This window comes from Peromyscus leucopus, chromosome 2 (genome assembly GCF_004664715.2).
Source record: "Peromyscus leucopus breed LL Stock chromosome 2, UCI_PerLeu_2.1, whole genome shotgun sequence".
NCBI lineage: Eukaryota > Metazoa > Chordata > Mammalia > Rodentia > Cricetidae > Peromyscus > Peromyscus leucopus.
In genome coordinates, this window is record NC_051064.1 from 45,265,897 (window position 1) to 45,291,342 (window position 25,446).

The 25,446-nt window shown below is 44.1% G+C and overlaps 1 protein-coding gene across 1 annotated transcript in view; it reads left to right on the top strand.

The window, feature by feature from the left end:
• The window catches only part of Gabrr2 (gamma-aminobutyric acid type A receptor subunit rho2), a 48,951-nt gene extending 29,171 nt beyond the window's left edge, over window positions 1–19,780 (top strand). Inside the window, exons 7-9 of the mRNA XM_028872779.2 lie at window positions 285–437; window positions 1,467–1,663; window positions 19,197–19,780. Coding sequence (XP_028728612.1) covers window positions 285–437; window positions 1,467–1,663; window positions 19,197–19,508 — 662 coding nt within the window. The 3' untranslated portion in view covers window positions 19,509–19,780. The remainder of the gene's footprint in view (window positions 1–284; window positions 438–1,466; window positions 1,664–19,196) is intronic.
• The last annotated feature ends 5,666 nt before the right edge of the window (window positions 19,781–25,446 follow it).

The following is a 25,446-nucleotide window of genomic DNA, read 5'->3' on the forward strand; positions in this document are numbered from 1 at the left end:
GATACAGTCACAGTTTGCAAGTCATAAAAACCAAACCACCAAGTACATGTTTCCTTCTACCTTTCCCCCAAATCGCTGTGAAAAGTTAGCTCAGACTCCATGGGAGAGCGTACTAGATACTGACAAGGTGGCCGCAGCAGAGAGGACTCCCACACTAGGACGGAAGGCATGGTGTCAAGCCCGCTGAACTTCCTTTCTGCGGTTGATGAGCAGTGTGCCGGGGAAGATGGGCTCCTGGGGATGCTCTGGCTGGAACCTCACTCCTTCTTCTCCTGTCCCCCCAGGCTGGTACAACCGTCTGTACATCAACTTCACTTTACACCGTCACATCTTCTTCTTCTTGCTCCAAACCTATTTCCCTGCCACCCTCATGGTCATGCTGTCCTGGGTGTCCTTCTGGATCGACCACAGAGCTGTGCCTGCCAGAGTTTCACTGGGTAAAAGTATTTGATAAGGTGTGGTAGGATGCTTTTGGTCTTTCTTTCAGCTGATCGCTAGGTAACGGAGAATTAAGGTCACAGGCTGGGCATGGTGGCTCCATCATCTAATCCCAGCACTCAGACTGGGGCTGGAGGACTGTAAGTTTGAAGCCAACTTGGGCTACATAGAGAGACCTTAAAAAAAAAAAAAAAAAAGTAAAGTAAGTCTTTAGAATTCTTAACTGATGGACCTGTGAGTCAAAGGAGGACTTTACTGCCTCTTGCCTACTCTATCCACATGAAGTTGGAGGTACCACATTGGGAAAACTTGGGGGAGCTAACATTGCCACCCCTCAGTGTCCATCAGTTTAAACGTGGAACCAATCTGGAGTATGATCCTTTACAAGGCAGTATGGGAGTGCAGTACTAAAAAGTAAATAAATGATTTGGCAAATGCCAAAAATTATTTTGTAAACTCTAAGACCTCACTGGTTTGTACAGGAACATGTGGTTCCTGGGGTGAGGACTGTGTTCCTTCAGAGATGCAGTTCTGGCTTTTTCCAGACCCTGAATTCCAGAGTGAAAATTTATAATACAGTATTCAAATTTGGATAAAGTCAGGGTAGACCCTGACACGTGGGAGAACTTAGCAGGCAAGCCACAGTGGAGAAGAACTGGACAGAGCTTAATAAATGTGGTGTGGATAAGGGGAGCTATGATTGTCCTTCGGGGCTGTCCTTCAATCATTGTTTTTAGTCCCACACCATCAATGGTCCTGTATGAGGCATGACCTTGTCAGACACATCGCAGAAACTCGGACTCCCAAGGTGACTGAAAGCAGGCAGCTAGTTCTTGGGGGAACATTCTGGAAGGGGTGAGTCAGGGAAAGCCTGGTTGTTTAGGGAGCAGAGCCTCACACCTCTACTGGGTGGAAATATGTCTGGGAAGCTCTCACTCGATCAAAGAGACAGAGAATGTAAAACTGGACCGTGAGACATGGGTATGGCTCCGGGGTGGGTCAGCAGCTGAACTAGGATGGTTTTACAGGAATCATGACAGTGCTGACCATGTCCACCATCATCACGGGCGTGAACGCCTCCATGCCCCGAGTGTCCTACATCCGGGCGGTGGACATCTACCTCTGGGTCAGCTTCGTGTTCGTGTTCCTCTCGGTGCTGGAGTACGCGGCTGTCAACTACCTGACCACGTTGCAGGAGCAGAAGGAACGGAAGTTTCGAGAGAAGGTGAGGAGTCTTCGCTCCTTTTCTCCTGTAAGCTGGGCTAGTGTTTGGAGGAGAATGAGTTTGTTGATTAGGAAGGGACAGTTAGGAGGAGCCGATGCCTGTGGGAAGGGGGCATTAATGCCGAAGTGGGAACCGTTCTTTTCTTGCCCTGCTCAGACAGAAATCTTTCGGGTAGGCAAGAAGCTCTTTGAGTGCCGGTCTGTGGAGACTTTGGCATCCCAGTGCATTTGACAACAAGCAGGCAGGATCCGCAGGCAGGAGCTGCTGCATGCGCCACAATCTAGAGCTCCAACTCTTAGATCTGCGGCTGTTTCTTTTTCAAGCAATATAGCCTGATCATGGATTCCTCTTCCCCATTTCCTTCAACGCCCCCTCCCTATCAACCAACTTTATATATATATATTTTTTGTCGTCCTCCCTCCCCCAGCCTCTTTTTGAAAAACAAAGTTGGGCAGCAGTGGCACACACCTTTAATCTCAGCACTTGGGAAGCAAACATAGGCAGATCTCTGAGTTCAAGGCCAGCCTGGTCTACAAAGCAAGTTCCAGGACAGCCAGGGCTACATATTGAAACCCTGTCTCAAACAAGCAAGCAAGCAAGCAAGCAAGCAAATAAACGACAAAAACCTGTTTAAACAAACAAACAAGAAATACCCCCTCAAAAAACTCCACAAAATCTGAAACCATGATACACAAACAAAAGACCAACAAGATCAAAGAAAAATAAATGCCCAAAGAAAGCAAAATGAAAGAAGTCTACAAAAATACAATTGAGTTCATTTTATGTTGGCCGTCTACTGCTGGTCCTAAGTGGCTAATTAGATCCAGTGAGACTCTGTTGGTGAAGACCAATGTTTCTTTGCCAGTGAGTATCAGTTACAGACAGCTTCTTGGTTAGGGATGCGAGGCCCTGTCCACTGCCCCTTTCCGTGCTGGGACCCCCATCTGGCATGGACTTGTGCAAGCCTTGTGCACCAGGGTGCCACAGTCGTCGTGAGTCCATGTGTGCCTCGGTCCTTTTCCGCACGGAAGACACTGTTTCCTTCGAGTCCCCCTCACCTGTGGTTTTACAGTCTTTTCTCCCTCTCTCCTCCACACAGAGCTCTGAGAGCCCCACGGGGAGAAGTTTGATGGAGGCGTCCCGTTTAGGACTGAGTGTCCTAAGTCCAAAGTCTCTCACTCTGTACATTGTCTAGTTGTGGGTCTCAGTGTTAATTGCCATCTACTGCAAGAAGAAGGTTTCTCTGATGATGGGCGAGTGATCTATGTGTATAGAAGATTGTCCTTAGGAGTCTTTCGCTGTTATGTTCTTTAGCAGCATGATAGAATTTTGGTTTTAACCTAGGCCCATGGCGTATCTAGTTTCAGGTTCTTGGTCACTTTGGCAGTGTCTAAGTGTCCACTTTAGCAGGGCCTGGACTGGGCCTTAATTCCATCCGATCAGAAAGCTGGTGGCTGCTTCTCTAACTATGGCACCACTGTTGTACCAGTGTATCTTGCAGGCAGGCCGCTCTTGTAGGTCACAGGGTTTGTAGCTGGGTTGATGATTATCTTTCTTCTTTACTAGCACCTTCTAGTTCCATGAATGCTAGTCAGTAGGGGTGAAACTTGTAGTTAGACTAACTAGAACAAGACTCCTCCATGTTCAATGAGATAAGTAAGTGCTGTCTTCAGCCACAGGGCCTTACTGGCTGTGGAGAGTAACCGATAAGCCTGTGATGTTTGGGGTTTCCAGGGCCCCTTTGGCCAAAGACTCGAGAAGATGTAATCTATTCCTGGTCTGGTTTTATTTGGTGCCATGAGATGTCTGCTTGGAGCACTGTCTCCCTCATGACTTGGTGGCTCCATTTGTCTTCCTTTTATGGATGTGTTATTTTAGGCGGCTTCTACAGCAGTAGGTTTCCACATGACTTTTCAAGTGACAATTATTGTGAGTCGTCCCTCCCTACATCCCCTCCTTTTTCTTTTCTCCTATCCCCTCCCTATTTAATCCTGTTCCAATTTCCTCTTTGTCTCTCCATAAAAACACGTTCTATTTCCCCTTCTCTGGGAGACCACCCCCCATTCCCTTACCAAGTACCTAACCGCCATGGTTATTCAGATTGTAGCATGCATATCGAAGGCTCAAATCTAACATCCACATATAAGAGAAAACATTAAGTATTTGTCTTTTGGGGTCTGGATTACCTCACTCAGGATGAATTTTTTCAGCTCCATCTTACAAATTTCATAACATCATTTTTCCTAACAGCTGAATAATAGTCCATTATGAAAATGTACCACATTTTTATTACTTATTTATCCATTGAACATCTAGACTATTTCTAATTTCTGGCTATTATGAATAGAGCAACAATAATCATGAAATATCAAGTGTCTCTGTGGTAGGATGTAGAGTCTTTTGGATATATGCCCAAGAGTGGAATGGCTGGACCTTGAGGGAGATCTATTCCCAGCTTCCCGAGGAAGCACCACACTGATTTCCATAGGGGCTGTATAGGCATACACTCCCACCAGCAGTGAATAACCTGTTCACCATTCCTCACATCCCCACCGGCATACATTATCAAATAATATTTTGTTATTTATTTTAATTTCTTTTTATTTTATGTGCACTGGTGTTTTGCCTGAATGTCTGTCTGTGGGAGGGTGTCGGGTCCCCTGCAACTGGAAGCACAGACAGTTGTGAGCTGCCACGTGGGTGCTGGGATTCGAACCTGGGTCCTCTAGAACAGCAGCCAGTGCTCTCAATGCTCTCCCTCCAGCGCCTGCCATTTGTTTACCTGATCTTAGCCAATCTGACTGAGGTAGGATGGAATCTCAAAGTACTTTTGACTTGATTTCCCTGATGGCTAGGGATGCTGAACATTTCTGAAGTGTTTCTCAGTCATCTGTGTTTCACCTTTTGAGAACTTTCTGCTTAGTTCTGAACCTCATTTTTAAAAATTTTAAATTGAGTTTTTTTTTTTTTTTTTTTTTTTTTTTTTTTTTTTTTTTTTTTTTTTTTTTTTTTTTTTTTTTTTCGAGACAGGGTTTTCTGTGTAGCTTTGCGCTTTCTGGAGTCATTGTAGCAGCTGGCTCGAACTCACAGAATCCCTGGCTCTGCTCGAGTGCTGGGATTAAAGGCGTGCGCCACCAACGCCCGGCGAGTTTTTTGTTTTCTTGATGTTCAGGGTTTTTTAAGTTTTTTTTTTTAAATATATTTTAGATATTAACCTTCTATCAGATAAATACTTGGTAAAGATAATTTCCCATTCAGTTTCATGAGGTCCTATTTATTGATTGTTGTTCTTAGTGCCTGTGCTATTAGTGTCCTGTTCAGAAAGTTCTTTTCCATGCCAATGAGTTCAGGTCTATTTCCCACTTTCTCTTCTCTCAGATTCAGATTATCAGGTCTTATGTTGAGACCTTGATCCATTTGGACTTGAGTTTTGTGCAAGGTGATAGGGATGGATCTATTTGCATTCTTCTACATGCAGCCATGAAGTTTGACCAGGATCATTTGTTGAAGATGCTGTATTTTTTACTTCTTTGTTAAAAATTAGGTATCCAAAAGAGTGTGTGTGTGTGTGTGTGTGTGTGTGTGTGTAAAACACACACTGTAGCTCTATAGTGCTGAAATCTGGGATGGTGATACCTACAGTAGTTCTTTTATTATTCAGGATTGTTTTAGCTATCCTGTTTTATTATTCATTTGTTTCCATATGAAGCTGAAAATTGTTTTTTCAATATCTGTGCAGAACCATGTTGGAATCTTGATGGGGTTTGTGTGGCATCTGTAGATTGCTTTTCATGGGATGGCCATTTTTACTATATTAGTCCTACCAATCCATGAGCATGGGAGAACTTTCCACCTTCTGGTATCTTCTTCAATAGCTTAAAGTTTTTATTATACAAGTCTTTCAATTGCTTGGTTAGAGTTATCTCAAGGGTTTTTTGTTGTTGTTTGTTTGGCTATTCTGAAAGGTGCTATTTCCCTGATTTCTTTCTCCCTCTGTCATTTGTATATAGGAAGGCTACTGATTTTTGTATATTAACTCTGTATCCTGCTACTTTGCTGAAAATATTTATCAGTTGTATACATTTCCTGGTGGAGTCTTTTGGGTCTTTTATGTATCAAATCATTTCATCTGCAAATAAGGATACTTTACTTCTCTCTTTCCTATGTGTATCCCTTGATCCCCTTCAATTGTCTTATTGCTCTAGCTAAGACCACAACTATTATATTAAATAGATATGGAGAGAACGGACAACCTTCACTTCCATAGGTCTTATATATCAAGAAATTCATCCATTTATTTTAGGTTTTCCAGTTTGGTGGAGTACAGATTTGTAAAGTATGTCGTGATTCTTTGGATTTCCTCAGTATCTGTTGTAATGTCCCCCTTTTCACCTCTAATTTTATTAATTTGGATCTTCTCCCTCTGTCTTTTAATTAACATAGTTAGGTGTTTGTCAATACTATTTTCTCCCATTCAAATACTAACCAGGTTCCCTGCTAAGCTTCCGAGATCAGACATTATTGATCTTTTTCCAAGTACCAACTCTTTGTTTCATTGATTCTTTGTGTTGTTTATTTGTTTATCTTGTTCAGCCTCCTATTTGATTATTTCTTGCTGTCTCCTCCTTTTGAGTGGTATTTCTTTTTTTTTTTTCTAAAGCTTTCAGGTGTGCTGTTAAGTTACTAGTATGAGATCTCTCCAATTATTTTATATAGGCACTTAGTGCTATGAACTTGTCCCTTAGAACTGCCTTTATGGTGCTCCATAAGTTCGAGTATGCTGTGGTTTCATTTGCATTCAATTCTAAAAAGTTTTTAATTTTCTTCTTGATTTATGTCTCGACCCAATTGTCATTCAGTAGTGAGCTGTTCAGCTTCCATAAGTTTGCCTACCTTTTGTTGTTGTTGATACCTAACTTTAATCATGGTGATCAGATAGGTTGCAGGGGACTATTTTAAGTTTCTTGTATATGTTAAGACTGGCTTTGTATCCAAGTGTGTGGTCAGTCTGGAGAAAGTTCCATGAACTGCTGAGAAGAAAATTTTTCTTTTGTGCTTGGGCGAAATGTTCTGAAGATGTTAGATCCCTTTGAATCATGACATTATTTAGCATCAGCATTTTTCTGTTTCTGCTTTGTCTGGATGACCTGTTCACTGGTGAGAGTGGAGTATTGGAGTTACCCACTATCAGTGTGTGAGGACAAACATGTGATTTAAGCTGTAGTAGTGTTTCTTTTATGTACTCGGGTGCCTTTGTATTTGGTGTATAAATGTTAAAAACTGCAGTATCCTATTGGTGGAATTTTCCTTTGATGAGCATGTAGTCTCCTTCCCCATCTCTTCTGATTAGTTTTGGTTTGAAATCTATTTTATTAGATATTAAAATGGATATACCCGCTTGCTTCTTGGGTTCATTTGCTCAGAATTATTTTTTCCATCCTTTTCACCTAAGCTGGTGTCTACCCTTCATGGTGAGGTGTGTTTCTTGGATGCAACAGAAATATGGACACTGTTTTGGCAATTGAGCATCAGTATTGAGAATTATCAGCGAGCAATGTTTATTGATTCCTGTTATTTTGTTATGATGTGCCCCTCCCTTGATTTATTGTTCTGGGATTATTTATTCCTGTGTCTTTTTGGGTGCAGTTAACCTCTTTAGACCAATTTTGCTTTTCTTCTAGTGTGTCTGTAGAGTTGGATTGATAGATAGAAATAGCTTAAATTTGGTTTTATCATGGAGTGTTTTTTATTTTTCTGTTTATTGTGATTGAAAGTTTTGCTGGGTATAGTAGTCTGAGCTGGCATCTGTGGTCTCTCAGAGTTTGTAGAACATCTGTCCAAATCCTTCTGGTTCCCAGAGTCTCCTTTGAGAAGTCAGATGTGGTTCTAATGGGTCTGCCGTCATATGTTCCTTGGTCTTTTGCCTTGGAGCTTATAATATCCTTTCTTTATTCTGTATATTTAGTTCTTTTGATTTATTATGTGCAGAGGGGAGTTTCTTTTCTGGTCTTGACTATTTGGTGTTCTGTATGCTTCTTGTACCTTGATAGGCATCCCTTTCTTTAGGTTGGGAGAACTTTTCTTCTATGATTTTGTTTAAAAATGGTTTCTGGACCTTTAACCTGAGCTGCTTCTCCTTTCTCCATCCATGTTGTTCACAGGGTTGGTCTTTTCATGCTGTCCTAGATTTCCCAGATGTTTTGAATTTGGGTTGTTTTAGATTTGACATTTACTTTGACAGAGCTATCCATTTCTTCTGCCTTGTCCTCTTCTTTTTCTGTTTATTTCTTTATTTATTTTTAATTTTTTCAAGACAGAGTTTCTCTGTGTAGTTTTGGAGCCTGTCCTGGATCTCACTCTGTAGACCAGGCTGGCCTCGAACTCACAGAGATCCCCCTGGCTCTGCCTCCCAAGTGCTGGGATTAAGGGCGTGCGCCACCACCGCTGGCTCCGCCTTGTCTTCAACAACCGAGATTCTCTCTTCCATTTCTTGTAATCTATTGGTGATGCTTACCTCTGAGCATTTGTTTGAAATCCTAATTTTTTTATTTCCTGTTTTGCTTTCCTTAGTGATTCTATTTCTTTGTTAAATTTTTATGTCTTGAATTGTTGTCATTATCTCACTCAGCTGTTGGTGTTTTCACAGACTTCATTAAGGGTTTTATTTATATATTCTCGAAGGTCCTTGAACATATTCCTAATTGCTGTTCGGAAGTCCTTTTCTTGTGCTTTCGTTATATTGCATTTCTCAGGGCCTACTGTAGAAGTTACTGGCCTTTGGTGGAGGCATATTCTCTTGGTGTTCATGTGTGTGTTTGTGCTGGAGTCTAGGTATCTGGAGTTCAAGTATCTGAGGTGATTCTCGGTGTGGATAGCTGGTCTTGTCTTTTTTTTTTTTTTTCTTTACAGGCAATTTATTTTGTTCTATTCATTCACAGTTAATACAGAAAATACTTGGAAACATTTCCATATAATGTTTGACACAGAAATCATCAAATAGAAGTATACAATGTTGACAGGAGGCAGTACATTTATAATTTATAACCCCAAATGTATTTATAAATTAGAAATGGAAAGATCTACAAATGAAATTATGAAGGTTCACCAAAGTCATTTAATCTGTCAGTTTCTCATTCATTTTTATGTCTTAATAATATTCTATTGTATGAATAAGCCACATTTTATTTCTCTCCAGTATTTGATAGCTCTTTGAGTTGTTTTAACTTTTTTACTATTAGCAACACACTGCTGTAAACCTTCATGTACATGTTTCATAGGTGCACATTTTCAGTAGTTTGAGGATATATTCCTAAGGGTAGAATTGATTGAGTAACAGAAGTAACAATGTTTGCATTTTGACCAACCACCAAACTGTTTTGCCAAAGTGGCACACCATTTTACAATCTCACCAAATCCTTGTTTTTAAGGCTCTGATTTTGTACAAAAGCATTCAATCATTCTGTCAGACCAAACCAGGAAAAGTAAGCTATAGTTCAGAGCTGTTCTATTCCATTTACTATGCAAAGCCATTCTTGGCGTTTGCAACTCTCAGCCCTTTTGAGTATTCTTGCAGTGTTCACCTTTTCCTCCACCACTTTTTTTTTCTTCTTTTTTTCTGGTTTATTTCTATCTATTACAAATGTATAAAAAATCCTCCATCAACGCTGCTGATAGCAGCAGAACCTTGAGAAATATACCTTTGGTTTGCCTCAGAAAAGGAACACATATTGCACTGTAAAGTTTATAAAATTGGCGCAAAACTTTGTGATAATGTTACACTACCAGTTTTAAGAGTTCAGTGACTAATGGGGAGCCGATGGGATACATGCAGAACTGTGAAAGCGATCTCACTTAGCAGCTGTACACGTAGACTGTAAATCTACATTCAGATCATTTCTAATCTAAGACTATCATCTCAGTTTATCTGTTGAGGTCAACCAGGAAACCCTAGAATATACCTTGATTTTTGCAAAAAACAAAATAGGGGGAGGGGTTTTTTCAGCATTTCAGTCCACGAGTAACAGTATCCTAACAGGCAAAGTGTTCTCTCACTGTCAACATAGAATGAACTGCTGCTGGAGGTCAACTTGGGCTTTAATTTGCATTAGCGCTTACATGCATAGTAGTCCAAGTTGTTGACCTCATGACTTTAAAAAGTAACTCTAAAAAAGTAAAATGGCCCTTCTTGGAAGACTAAAGAAAGACATCCAGCCATAGTTGTAAAAAGTCTCATCAAAACAATATACCCTTTTATGAATTACGCCCCAATTTAAAAAAAAAAAAAGTAGCCACAAATAAGAAGCAGTTCTGAAAAAGAAAATATAACTTAAGATATTTTAAAAAAAAAACAAGGTGAATACAGGTTCAAAAATAATTAAGATACATTTTCTTAAGGCTACGTAGAATTAGGCTTTAAAGAATTCTACCATTTCAAGTTTACCACTAGTTACTAGATACCTATTTACAAACAAGATGTTCACCTTTTTTGTTCCTTTATCAAGAGAAAAATCTACCTTCAGATTATGAGGGTGGTGATGGGGAGGGACTAGAAAACAAGATTCAAACAATCCCATGTAAATATCACATTTTTCAAATGGAAGAACTCCAAACTGCACTAGAAGATCCAATCACTAAGACACTTTCCATTGAAATGATTAAGTACAACTACATGGCACCAAGGTTTAGGCCTAATATAGGCCTGACAACCAAGTCCTTGTTTTCTGGAAGAAAGGCCTCAAAAGTCCCACTCAATTCCACATAACAATACTTCAAAGATCAATTAAGTTTTCCTTTCCTTAATATTTTTGTTTTTGACTTCTAATCTTAAAGACTAGATTAAAACTTAGCTCATTTCCCAGAAGGCATTGCTTCCCTTTGCTCTATGAAAGAGTCCACCAAGACCTCTTTCTCAAAACCATCTAGCCCCCAGTCTCCAGCCTGTGCTTTCTCAACATCCTGAAAAAGTAATGTAGGTAAAATATGCTCATGAACATTAAAACTAGTTGTTAGAAAGACGTAACTAGCTTTATAATTTAAGTTTTAGAACATAAATACTTGCAGCTTAATCTGCACTGACAATGATTGTTGAAGCCTAGAATTCAACATTTACAAATTCTCATTCACACACACAAACCACACTATTATCACACAACTTATGTCTTGAGAGAATCTTCTGCTTTTTAAATCTTTGGCCTCCCAGTCAATCCAAGTTCAACCAACTTTTCCGAGTTCTGGTAGTTACCTGGACCACTGAGGCATTGCCACAAGACTTCTTCTCTTTTGAAACATCCTTTTTCTCTAGATATTAGGATAGCTACGCCAGCTTGTTTCTTCTGTGGTGTATGTTGGTGTGGGATTATCTATTGCTTGATTTTTCATGGATGTGTTAGCTTCTTTGCGTTGAATTTTCCCTTCTAGTGCTTTCTGTAGGGCTGGGTTTGTAGACAGGTATTGATTAAATCTGGTTTTATCCTGGAATATTTTGTTTATTCCGCCTATGGTGATTAAAAGTTTTGCTGGGTATAATAGTCTGGGTTGGCATCCGTGGTCTCTTAGTGTCTGCATGAGATTTGTCCATGATCTTCTCGCTTTCATAGTCTCTATTGAGTAGTCTGGTGTTATTCTGATGGGTTTACCTTTATATGTTACTTGGTCTTTTTCCTTTGCGGCTCTTAATATTTTTTCTTTGTTCTGTGTGTTTAGTGTTTTGATTATTATGTGGCGAGGGACTTCTTTTTTGGATCCAGCCTATTCGGTGTTCTGTAAGCTTCTTGTATCTTCATAGGTATTTCTTTCTTTAGGTTAGGAAAGTTTTCTTCTATGATTTTGTTGAATATATTTTCTGTGCCTTTGAGTTGGTATTCTTCTCCTTCTTCTATCCCTATTATTCTTAGGTTTGGTCTTTTCATGGTGTCCCAAATTTCCTGGACGTTTTGTGTTACGACTTTTTTGTCTTTAGTATTTTCTTTGACTGACGAATCTATTTTCTCTATCGTGTCTTCAGTGTCAGAGATTCTCTGTTCCATCTCTTGCAATCGGTTGTTATGCTTGTTTCTGTAGTTCCTGTTCGTTTAGTCAGGATTTCTATTTCCAGCATTCCCTCAGCATGTGTTTTCTTTATTGTCTCAAATTCAATTTCAGGTCCTGGAATGTTTCTTTCATCTGTTTAATTGCTTTTTCTTGGCTTGATTTGATTTCTTCCCATTTTTTGTTCGTTTTTTCTTCCATTTCTTTAAGGGAGTTTATTTCCTCTTTAATGGAGTTTTTCATTTCCTCTTTAAGGGAAGTTCTTATTTCCTCTTTAAGAGAGTGTTTCATTTACTCTTTAAGGAAAGTTTTTATTTCCTCTTTAAGGTAGTTTTTCATTTCCTCTTTAAGGAAAGTTTTTATTTCCTCATTGAGGGAATGTTTTATTTCTTCTTTAAGGGCCTCTATCATCTTCTTAAAGTCATTTTTAGGGTTGATCTCTTCTGTTTCTTCTGTCATGGTATGTTTAGGTCTTGCAGGTGTAGAATCACTAGGTTCTGATGTTGCCATATAGGTCTTTATGTTGTTGCCTGTATTTTTGCACTGGCGTCTACTCATCTCTTCCTCTGTGCAGTGCAGGTGGTGTCTGTGTCTGAGAGTGCCTCTCTTGTTCTAATTTTTAGTCTTGGTTAGTAGGGGTTCTTGGTTAAATTGGTGCTATTGGGCTGTTTCTTCAGGGACAGCTGATTTCAGTTGGTGAATTATATACTTATGATTCTGGTGATCTGGTTTAGTGGCTGGGTAGCACCTTCTTCTGTGTTCCCAGGTCACGTTTTGTTCATTTGTCAACTCCTCAGCTGATCTTGTTTCTTCAGACTTCAAACTGTAGGCATCTGAATCCTCTCCCAGATGGGTTTCAGCTGAGCAGGGTAGTCTCACCAACACCTCCAAGTTGTTGGGTTTCACAGGATCAGCAGTTGGGCCCTGGGTTGTCCCCAAAAGGAGTGCCCAGACTCGCCCTGGTTCTGACCCATGGAGATAACCTCTTCCCCAGGTGTTGGGCTAGGGGCGTCCCCGTTCCAAGCTGCGTTCGCCCCTCTCCGTCCCCGGGCCTGTCCACCCCTGTGGCCCGCCGCCACAGGCCCACCTGTGTCCACTTGTCTCTGCCGCCGGGCCTGTATGTCCCTGTCAGCTGCCGCTAGGTCTGTCTGCCTCTGCGGGCGGCCAACGGGCCTGTATGTCTCTGCCGGCTGCCACTGCGGGCCTACCTACCCCTGCCCGTCACTGCTGCTGGGCCCATCCACCTCTGCGAACTGCCACCAGCGTGTATGTCTCTGCCGGTTGCCGCTGGGCCTGTATGTCCCTGTCGGCCGCTGCCACTGGGCCCTTCCACCTTCGCCGCCGTAGACCCACCTGCGTCCGCCCGTTTCCCAGCTGGTCTTGTCTTTGTTGGGTGTTTTCTTCTTTGGTTGCTGTTGGCCTCTCTGGATCCTAGGCAAGTGTGGTGGCTGTGGGTTCCCTGGTAGACACAGCGTTTTCAGGTTGGTGGGCATCAGAAAGGGATGGAGATGGACCAGGAGGAAAGACTGAGAGGGGCTGTGGGGAGAAGGTAGGGGGATCTGGTCTCCACAAAGACAGTCCCCAAGGGCGGGAGGTGTGGAAGGAGGGGCTCCTGCAAGCAGGCTGCAGTAGGGACAAAGAATGAGTCTGGAGAGCAGGGATGAAAGGGTGAGGAGAATCCTGGGTCTGTACCAAGAGGGGGAGTCCCCAGGGAATGGAGGTGGGAGGGGGCTGCTGTGAGCAGGCTACCACAGGATGAGAAATAAGTCTGCAGAGAATGTACCAGAGGGCAGGGAGGATAGTGAGAATCACCATCCTGAGTCTCAACCCAGTGTGGCCACTGACGGATTGGTGGTTGGCACAAAGGATGGAGATGACCGGAAATGAAGCCAGCCAGGGTCGTCAGGAAAGAGCTAAGCTGTGTCTGCACCAAGAGGCAAAGTCCCCCGGGAGTAAGATCTGAAACTGTCCACAGCTCTCACAGAGGCCTAGGAAGTCAGGATTCCTTCGCCTTTGACGAGCAGCCTCCAGTACAGCTCCTGGGTCTGGAGATCTTCAGCTACCAGGACGGGCAGTTCCTCTTCTGTGGCTTTCACAGCCCTCGATCCCGCCCCGGTTTCCACTCTCTGTCCTCTCCGCTTTCACTGCGCCCCGGCTCCTGCCCTCTCCAGCCTTCCTGCTGCCTCTTGCTCCTGTGGTCACCCGTGAGGAGGCAGCTGCCGCAGCTTTGTCTTTGCTGCTTGTGTTTCCCACTGCAGTCCGCCAGCCTCACGGGTCCGTCTTCGGCAGCTGTCAGAAGGCTGCCCCTGCAGCCCCAAGCGTGGGCTGCTCTGCTGCTGCCGCGGCTGCTGCTCAGCGGCCACTACCTTTGTTCCCTGTCTCCGCTACTTCTATTTTCAAGTTACTGACTCAGACACGCCAAAAATGAGGTGACAAAAGACCACTCGAGAGAAGCTGGGGGTGTGCACTGTTGTTACAACCCTGTGGAGGCAACACAGAGAGGCATCTCCCAGTTATCTCACCAAACTGGGCTGAACAGCCTGCTAACACAGCTGGAGAACGGGTGTTCATGCAAAAACAACTGGCCCCGCATGCAAATGAAGGCTCATATTTGGACCAGTCAAGGCACTGTCCCTCTGCACTCATCATGGAGGTCACTCTGCTAGGCCACCGGGGGGGTGGGGGTGGGGGGCACTCCCCTGCCTTGTGGACATGGTTTCAAGGTTACCCAGATGCTAGATGTCACCAAGACTTGTGATAGAGAAAAGGTACAGACTGATTTAAATAGTCCAGGTTGCGGCCACACTTCAGGAGCCAGAGTGAGCAGTGGCAACCATTGTCTTGTTTCCTTAAAATAGCCATATAGAGTTTTCAAAATAGCTGGTGCTGGCATAAGGGTACCCGTCGGGTCATCAGACTGACAGTGCTTTTGTTTAAGGCAGCCAGGGTGTCAACAGAAAGCCCAATCGCTGCCAACTAGGGATTAAATCCCCATTCCCCACCCTTTCTTATTTACAGGAAAATGGACACAGAAGGAATAAGAACATGACACTACCACCAGTAGATTTCTAGCTGTCTTTACCACTTGCCTGGTCCCCTCAGAAGGGCTCTCATCTTCTTCCAAAGGAGGCCGATCCCTCTTGAGAATCTGTTCTCACTTTTCTACACAGTGGAGAAGTGTTTGGACAAAGAACAAGAGCAGCAAAGGCTGAGTTTAGATCCGGCTCTGCCATCTGAACTCTGTCCTGGTTTCCTCACAGGTTGAAAGAGGTTGCAGAACCGCTGTTCCATCTTCCTCTAGGATCCCTTGTAAGGGTCACATGAGGTCATGCATGGGAAAACTGTTTTGAAACTGAAGGATTCTAGACATACATTAGATATTATTGTTATTATTAGTGAACACACTAATAATAGGTAGAGGCTTCCTGTTCTATGAAAAGAAGAGACAAAAGTTGTGTTTTGGAGTAAAAAGTTCCTTTATTTATTGACTTGTTTATTATTGCTGTTGGTTGAATCTAGGGCCTCACCTGTACTAGGCAAGTACTTAACCAATGAGCTACACCCCCAGGCTTCCCAAAGCCCCTTTAATAATTGATGCTCTGTAAACATTAGCTAAGTATGAATTAAGACTAATATTTATCCTTTGGATTCCCTAGAAATGCTGTACTTCCAATACTTTATTTTATCATGTTGTACTGTAACATGAAATGCAAATAAGATGTTCCATACGTTCCATACAGGAGTGTTGTATTAATCACAGTACAAAGCCCTGAATTCAGACTCCTAGCAACAACAACAACAACAACAACACACACACACACACACACACACACACACACACACACACAGTCCCCGATTTACTATGCCAGAGAAGTAAGTACCCAATGAGAACTTACTTCACACATTCAGGAAAAACTCTTTAACAATAACAGTGTTTGTCCAGTTTTGCCTAGTACCCAAACTGGACAGAAATCATCTGGGGCTTATCTAGGTTTTGAGTTGTATTAAATGTGATGTCATCTACATAGCTCTTTTAAGCTCCAGGCCCAAGTTATGGTTTGAGCAATTAACCATGTTTCACAGAGACAGAAATTCCAAGGCTTGGTTGTTTGGACAAATGGAGGTATTTACAATGTAATATACTGTCATAGTTATCCCTGGACAGACCAAGGCTGCCTTCCCAGGCAGTTGTCAGCCAGGGTCGCCCTATCTGTCGGCAGAATCATGCTCTTTCTGATAAGATACCCAGGCATGTTCCTTTGGCCAAATTCTACTTTCTAGAACTTATATATTGACTGGATACTTTATAACATCAACTCATTACTCCTGTGTCATCATTACCAATACATTGCTGACAATTATACCAATCAACATGGCAGTCACCTAGAAAACATGAAAATTCCACATCTGTGTTCACCTAGGTAACTGTTGACCCCTTACAGAACTGGCTTTCAAGCATGGTATCTGAATTATTCAAGTGTTTCCACACCGTCTCCAAATGCACTAGGCTGCTCTTAACCACTAAGCCATCACTCCAGCCTGATTTAAATACCTTTTACATAGTCTTTTTTAAAAGATTTATTTGTTTGTTTATGTGTTTGAGTGTTTTACTCTCATGTATGTTATATACCATGTTGATGTCTGGTACCTGAGGAGGTCAAGAGAGGGTGTCAGACGTCCTGGAACTGGAATTCTGGACCTATCAACTATTGTGAGCCACCATGTGGGTGCTGGAAATTGAACCTGGATCCTCTGCAAAAATAACAAGGGCTCTTAACCACTGAGCCATCTTTCCAGCCCCCTATATAAATACTTTTGTTTGGTAATCCTTTCCTTTTCTATTTTAAAAGATAACCAAGCTTTCACCTAATTCTGCTCAGCTACCACTTTGGGAACAGTTTAACAATTAATTGTGCTTTCCATGTGGAACGGTAGGAGAAATATGTTGTCTTCTGCTGCCTGCCCTTCAACAATTAACTGAGCTTTTCCAACTGTTGCTGGTGCAGCTGAGCTGTTGAAAAACGCAACATTAGGGTTATGGAGGAAACACACAGGTAAGAGCATTTCCTGGGATGGTAACACCTGCATCCACACGTGCCTGATCTCCAGGGCTGCAGAAGGAAGCAGATGACTGAGGTGGCTTGCTGGCCATCCAGCCTAGCCGAAATAGTGAACTTTAGGGTAAGTGAGAGACCCTGCTTCAAGAACTAAGGCAAGGCTGCAGAGATGGCTCCATAGTTAGGAATGTGTCCTGCTCTTGTAGATGACTACAGAGTTCAGCTCCCAGCACCCATGTTAGGTGTCTCACAACCACCTGCAACTCCAGCTCTAGAGGAGCCAACCCTCTGGCCTCAGTGGGTACCTACTTACACAAACATACCCACATACAGATATACAAGATGCATATTATCATCATTAATAATAACAATGATGATAATAAAGAGCTGGCTATGATAGCCCACACCTTTAAACTCAGCACTTGGGAGGCAGAGGTAGGTGGATCTCTTTGTGTTATAGGCCAGCCTAATTCACAAAGTGGGCTCTGGGCCAGCCAATGTTACATAGTGAGCCTTGTCTCAAAATGAATGAATGAATACATGAATGAATGAATGAATTGGAGAATAACACAGGAAGATACTTAATGTTCTCATCTGGCCTCTGCATGTGCATCCATGAGCTTGCTCTTACCACATGCAAATTAATTAATCTTAAAATGCAGTATAAGTACCATAAACTCCAGCTCTTTTACTATTTATTTATTTGTTAAGAGACAAGATCTCTCACAAATAGCTCAGGCTGGCTCCAACTTGTGATCTTTCTGCCTCAGTTTCCAGAATGTTGGGATTACATGTATGTGCTACTATGTCCACTTATGACCCTTAACTCTTACTTAAATGCAACTTTGAAATAAGGGCACTCTAAGTTTTTTTCAATGCTGGGGACAGAACCAGCAAGGGTCTTGCACATGCCAGGTAAGTGCTCTACCACTGGGTGGCATTCCCAGCCTTTCCTAATCTTTTTTTTTTTTTCTTTATTCATGAACACAGAGGTAGATCTCAGCACTAGAAACAGAACACATGGATTTCAATTCCTGGTTTAAGCATTCATGAGTTAGAAAGAGGAACTTGGAGAGTTTTAGGCAAGCCTGGGTTACATAGTGAGATTTGATGTCAAACAAAGAGAATAAGGTAAAACTCTGGATCTCATATCTGCTACCTGGCTTCAGGAGAACTGTGTAGCACTTGGATCTTAGTTTTTACCTCTGAAATTGGGCTTGATCAGTGGTTCTCTATTCTGGCTGCACAGCTGTTGTATAGCAGATGTAACACACACACGCAGGCACACGCACACGCACATGTCTATTCACTCCAGATAGGTAGCCCATGACAGACCAAAATACGGATACCACCAAAATCCAACTTGGTGAACCAATGTGTTTTACTGGGATTACTTAGAAGAACATGGGTGAAGGGTTACTCACAGGAGCAGAAATAACTCAAAGACAGCTGCATCAATAAAGCCCACCCCAAGGGTGCCAGTTCACAAAAGTTGGGAACCTGTAGGGCACTGCACAGCCTGCAGGTAGGTCAGCAGGTTGGAGAGTGTCCTCTCCAACCCCAGGTGGCTCAGTTAGTCTGAGCCTCTTCTAGGGAACTTAGTTGGTTTTTGTTTTTTTCTAGATACTTCCTTAGGTTTCTGCTTCTTCCCTGTGGCTGGGTTTGTCTCAAGAGTCTTTGCAGCTTGGCTTGTCAGCAGTCTTCACTGCTCATACACTCTTGGGGAGGAAGAGGGCCTGTTGAGTCTGATCAGTTTCAGGAACTTCCTGAAGCTATTTTGAATTGTTTACTTTCTGTCTGTCTTAGTTAGGGTTTCTATTGCTGTGAAGAGACGCCAGGACCAAGGAAACTCTTATAAAGGGAAACATTTAATTGAGGATGGGTTACAGTTTAGAGGTTTAATCCATTATTGTCAAGGTGGGTGGCATGGTGGCATGCAGGCAGACACAGTGCTGGAGAAGGAGCTGAGAGTTCTACACCTTGATCCACAGGCAGCAGAAGCAACTGCTTGCCACACTGAATATAGCTTGAGCATAGGAGATGTCGAAGTCTACCCCCACAGGGATACACTTCAATAAGCCCATACCTACCCTAACAAGGCCATACCTCCTAAGAGTGCCACTCCCTTTGGGGGCCATTTTCTTTCAAACCACCATACCGTCTTAATGAGCTTCCCTGAAGGATGGAATGTTTCTATTGAGAGGAAACTGCTACACAATAGCAGGACCATTTGGAAGTTTGAAGCTAGTGTAGAGTGGCTATGTGCGTGGTCCTGGGGATTCTAACAGGCAACCAGGGTTGAGAATTGCTGGACTCAGTACTTGCTGAGGTGGTTGTAACTATGTCTCTCTGGATGCTAAGAGTATCAGTGGGTTGTCACTTTGTAACCAGGCCAGCTCCTCTTCCCATCTTCAGGATCTAATTGAGACCCTTTTGTTTGCTGCCTGTAGTTCCCATGCATGTGTGGAATGCTTCACTCAAGAACCATGATGCTAGATGGAAGCTACAGTGAATCCGAGGCCAACAGCCTGGCTGGCTACCCAAGAAGCCATATTCTACCGGAGGAAGACAGGCAAGACAAAATAGTGGTCCATTTGGCCCTCAACAGTGAATTGACATCCTCCAGAAAGAGAGGCCTTCTCAGGGGCCAAATGGGGCTCTACATCTTCCAGAACACCCACGCCATTGACAAATACTCCAGGTTGATATTTCCGGCCTTCTATATATTTTTCAACCTAATTTATTGGTCAGTGTTTTCCTAGGGATTCCAAGGCTGTGTCTAAGAAAGGGCATGGACAGCCCTTGGTGGACACATGGATCTGACGACCACACTTCCTACACCAGGCCAAGCAGCTGGCTTGGAGGAGCCCAGGGACCTCCAGCTGCCCTCACCCCATCTTTGTGGGTCTTTTCCTAGTTCATGCTGTGTTCCACATCACACTTCCCACCTCTCTCAACAGAGCTGTCTTTTGCTGTATGTGAACTTGCTTACAAGAACTCCCCTCACACCTACTTAATAAAAGACTCAAATGCCTCCCAGATGTTCTGAGATGCTCAGTATGGGAAGAAAGAAAATGAAGGACAAACCAAGGGGCATTCTGGATAAGAAACTGGGTGCAAAAATTTGTGAACTTATCCAGTTGGATTAAGTGCCTACACTGGAAGAAAAAACTCTCAGAACGGGACAGGAAATGATTTGGCCTCAACAAAACCGGCAACTGACATGATTTTATAAATGCTAGAGGAAACTGTTCATTTCCCTATTCATTTAATCATTCATTAAACACAGAGCCCCCACCCTGTGCCTAGAACTGTGGGAATGAATGAGTGGTCTTTTCCTTCACTGAGCTTCTCTAAGCTATGCTCATTTTACGTACACAGTGTACTCCGAGTCCTGTTCCCCGCTCTGCCTCACTCATCCACAGACCCATTCTGTTTCCTGGTGTTTTCTAGGTCTGTCTAGAAAAGCACTTCCATGCTCTTGTGAGGCCCTCCTGAAGCCAGCTCAGCACTTCTGTGCTGGGGCATCCTTGCGGAGTGAACCAAGGGCTAAGAATACAACAGGACTTGAGTATTGGAGAAAGCACAGTGTGATCCTGGAGAGAAGGGAACCTAGGTTTGCAGTGGAAATCAAGTCAGATACCCCCACTTCCTGTTTCAGGTTCTTCCCCTTCTTCCTCAGCAAAACAGCACCTTTAATGTCATCGTTATCATTATCCCTGTGTCCAAGTCCAGTCCCCACCCTAGAGGTCCCACCTACTCCGACCAGAAGGTTCCACACTCTAGAGTGGCTTCTCTTTATTTCTACAAGTGGCTCTTTCTTCTTCTACCACTGAGTGAGCGTTAAGAAGGTAACCTGACTCATTTAGCTGACCCTGAATCCTGGTAGGAGATGGCTAGAACATTTAAGGAAATCTCTACCAGAATTTTGGGTGATATAAAGGGTATGATTCTGATAAGAAATTCTTTAAGTTAAAGCATCTGGGGTCAGAAAGTTGTTTCTGAGGAGCTAAGGGGAGGTCCCCCTCCAGATCCCTGCTTACTGAAGGACACTGTTCCTCTTCCTCACCATCCTCACCAGCTTCCTCTGAGGGGAAGAGTCTTCCTTGTAGAGTCTGCTCTCCTGCACATGACTCCAGGACAGGACTTAGTTCTGAGGACCAGGCACACAGGACGATGGAAACTCCATGAATTCCAAGCCAGGGAGGGGTCTGCTGCCACCACCTGATCCTCTTTCCCCCTCAGCATGATTGGCTCTCACATCTCTGTTCCTTCTCCAGGATCACTCCCCACCTCGTGTCCTCTATCCCCTTACATACATCTTGTGTCAACTGGTTCCAGTTACTGGTTTCAACAGTCCCTTGCCTGTGCTAAAGATTCATCATCTCTAGCCACCAGCCTTGACCTCAGCTGTAGCTTCTAGCCCACCCATTCAGAGGCTGTGTGCCAGAGTGGGATTCATAGAGCAGGCTTAGCCAGGCTAGTTCAAGTACCACTGTGACATGCATTACCTTAGGTGGCTGCGAGTTCAGCAAGCTTCCCAAGGCTACCCTGATATTTAAGAAGGACTCAGGGAACTCAGAAGAGCCATTGTCTTCATGGTTACCACTGATTACTGTAGTGTAAAAACAGAATCAGCAAAGGAAGAGGTACACAGGAGAGGCCTGGAGGACAGGGGCGGAACTTGAAAGTGTTCTCTCCTCTTGGACCTATATGGACTGTGCTTGTTTTCCCCAGCAAGGACGTGTGAAGAGTTCAGGGAAGCTCAGCTAACTCATCAGGGTGTACCAACTAGGTATCACTGATTGTCCACACGACTGATCTTAGTCTGCAGCCTCTCTGGAGGTTGAGCAGGTCTGCCTTGGGCACAAGGTGCCTAATGGGGGTTCTAGAAAGTGGAACGTTCAAGAACAAGAACCTCATCCAATCTTGTTTCCTAATTGTCTCCTGTATTAGTTACTTTTGTGTTGCTGTGACAAAATTCTTGACGGAAGCGATTGGAGGTGGAGGGATTTACTTCATTGTTTTTTGTCTGGCGTAGAGAGGAAGAGTTCAAATTGGCAGGAATGTGTATCTGGGGCTACTCATGCTGGGAGGTCAGATCACATAAAGCTCCAGCAAGAGCCATATGCAGATATAACCTTTCAAGCCAACCCCTCCAACTCTGTGACCATGTGCTAGTCAGGCCACAAGTCCCAAAGATTCTATGACCTCCTAAAACAGTGCTACCATCTGGGACAGTGATTCAGACATGTGAGCCTTTGGGAGACATTTGTATTCAAACCACAGCACCCCCTAAAAGCCCAGCTTTTAGATACATTTACCATGTGATCTGGACACTGAGTTTCCAACACGTGGAACTTTGAGGGTCACATTCAAATCATAACATGTGTTAGGACCACAGTAATGCTTCAACATGTGATATGAATTCTGAAGAAGGAAAGAAAGGTAAGACTGAGTCTTAAGGGGAAAGCTGTCCCTCAAACACTCTTGAAAGCATGTATTTGGATAAGAAAACATGGGGCCAATTATGGGCTAGGTCTCTGCTAGGACAAGGAAGAATTTAATCTGTAGTAAGATGAGAATTTAGGTAACCTCAAACAGCTAGAGCAGGCTTGACTTAAGGCCATAACCAGGTCATAGGACCCAGTCACTCATTGACCAGAGTTCATGAGAATGCAGATTACAAGCCTTAATTTGGAGTTTTTGTGCTGAGGATAGGGAAGGGGGAAGAGTTGTGTTAGGGGCAGATTGGGGGCTTGATGTTCTCCTTAGACAAGCTGTGTTTGAGATGGCAGTCTATTGCCTCCTTTTGTAACCACTGGGTGTCTGGGGTTGGGATCAGCTCCCTTTCTCCTCAAATCTCCAAATAGCTGCTTCTTGGAACTTGGAGCTCAGGTTAGGGTGGTGTGGACCGCATGGTGACCATTGCTGCTTGTCAAAGTTCCAGCATTTTGACTTCGTAGTTCACAATTCTCCAGCACCCTTTGGCTTTTATTTTTAATGATTCTCACTATGTGTTATGGGAGTTCCCCTATGCCTTTTCCCTTGGGAAATTTTGGGTGGGCTTTGAAGAAGGAAAGTGTATAAAATGGCAACCCTCCCAGCGCACCCTCAGATCATGTCAGTCTCCTCCTTTCCTTCGCTGACTCTACACGCCTCCTCTTGGGGTCCTGAACCTCGCTGGAGCTGGACTGTGACATTAGGGTCTTGGCTTTTGGTTGTGGTGGTAGTTCATTCACATGCTCTCTGATATGGTAACCACATGTCACTGGCATAGATAAATTTTAATTAATCAAAGTTAAATAAAATTGAAACTTCTCAGTGGCACTATCCACACTTCAGGCACTCTGGTCAATAGCCACAGATACCTGTAGTTTTCTTACTGGATGGTGCAGGTCTACAGAACATTTCATAAGGGTTGAAAGTTCCTTAGATCAGTGGTTCTCAACCTTCCTAGTGCTGCGACTCTTTAATACAGTTCCTCGTGTTGTGATGACTCCCAACCATAAAACTATTTCTGTGGCTACTTCATAACTTTACTTTTGCCACTTTTATGAATCATAATGTAAATTTTTTGGAGAAAGAGGTTTGCCAAAGGGGTCATGACCCACAGGTCGAGAACTACTGCCTTGGATGAAGGGATCAGCCTGTGTAAACAGATGGAAGCAGAGAGGAGGGCTTGGAAAGGCAGAGAAAAGGACATTTGGGCAGGTCATTGCAGCTGGTTCCCAGGCTGCAGGAAGGACAGGTAAGAGCCCAGTTGTGCCAGGGCGCCAGGGCCCATGGTAAGTCTCCACCACACCAGGGCCAATGAGGACAGCTCCCCCTCCATGGACCTGCCTGGCCAAGACCTCTGGATCTTCCAACCTTGTAGATCAGCAAAGAACTACGTGTGTAAGTAAGGATAACTGCGTGGTGGATTTTTCTTGAAACCTTTACATCTCCAGATAGTTAGATGCATTGCTTTGGTTTAAAAATCACTGAATCTGAGTTGAAGGCCAGCCCAGACAATATATCAAGAACTTGTCCTGGGCGGGAGAGGTGGTTCAGTGTAAGAACATTTACAATACTTAGCTGTTCTTTCAGAAGACCCTGGTTTGGTTCCCAGCAACCGGCTGTAACTCTACTGTAACTCTAGTACACATAAACTAACACACATGCATGTGTACGTGCACACGTGCGCGCGCGCGCGCGCACACACACACACACACACACACACACACACACACACACAAATAATAAACACGTGTTAAAAAATTAACACGAGCTGTGGGGTGGTGGTGAACACCTTTAGTCCCAGCACTCGGGAGGCAGAGGCAGTGGATCTCTGTGAGTCGGAGGCCAGCCTGGTCTACAGAGTGAGTTACAGGACAGGCTCCAAAGCTACACAGAGAAACCCTGTCTGGGGGTGGGGGGCAAAAGAAAGAAAGAAAGAAAAATTAACACCCGAGCTGCAACTCCCACGTCCTGACTCTACTGTGGAGTGAACTCTCTCCCCACAGCATCTCTCGAGGCTGATACTAAAATCAAAAATAAATTTCTCTGAGAGAGTATTGCCTGGATGTGGAGGCTCTTCTCTGGATGTGGTCTGAGGCCATGTTCCCTGGGGTACTCTGGGGAGGCAGGAGATGGAAGACAGGGATGAGCAGAAACTGTGACCATGAGGCCACCGACCAAAGACGATCAAAAAGGAAGGCGACCCCCTTCCTCTTTCCTCAGCAACTTGTCTGCTGGTGCTCCACGCGCTGGCCCAGCAGAGAGCAACTTCGCCAACCGGAGCAGTGGCTGTTCGGGAACCCGATCCTCTGAGAGGCGGTGAGATGTGGAAGCAGGGCCAAGATGGCAACAGAAGCCCTCAGCTCCTAGTCCATTCCACTCCATGGCTCTCTGCTGGGCGGGTATTTTGTTGTTGTTACTTTGATTTCCGTTTTTGTTAATCATTTGTTGGGGGAAGTTTCTGTGTTCTCCTTTGAACATTCCTCAGATTTATCTAGAAGTCTTTGGCTTCCTGGTGGCGTGGGTTCAAAGGAAGGAGGATGATAGGAGCAGGCCCGCCCGTCACCCACAGGGCTGATGGTTCCAGCGGCCCAGAAGCAGCTTCCAGTCGCAGGCCCGGTCCTCTCCGGGCTTTTCTGCACCCTTCTCTGCCCCCATCTCCCATCTCCACTGCCCACCTCCGCTGACTTCTTTTCCCAATGCAGCCCTTGTTCCCCGACCCACTAGGACGCTGGCAGCCGCAGGTACCGCCTTGCACTTCCCCTGCCGTGGTGTTTAAGATGCTGCAGAGCTCTGAGAGCCGGCAGGGGGCTTGGGTGGGGGTGGGGTGGAGAGGGGCGGTGTGGGGTGCACAAGGGGAGGGTGAAGCTGCGGCAGGGATGCAAAGGGAGCTCCCTCAGAGCAAGGAGTTGCTTGTGTCCTTAACTGCTTTGTTTCAAGGTCCAGGACAGTGACCCATGGGAGATACTCGTTGTATTGATGAGAGAAATCAACGAACAACCCCCTCGCCGCCGTCAGAGCCCTCTATGCCCTAGGCACCATGCCAGCTCTTTACATCCCGTGATCTCCTGTTAGCAACCCGGCATTCGATATAGAGGCAGGAGTCTAGAGAGCCAAAGGCTGTACTTCGGAGGCTGAGGGTGCACCTTGGGTGACCGAGTGCTCGCCCGCATTCTAGAAACTCGGGTTTTGCTCCCCGGA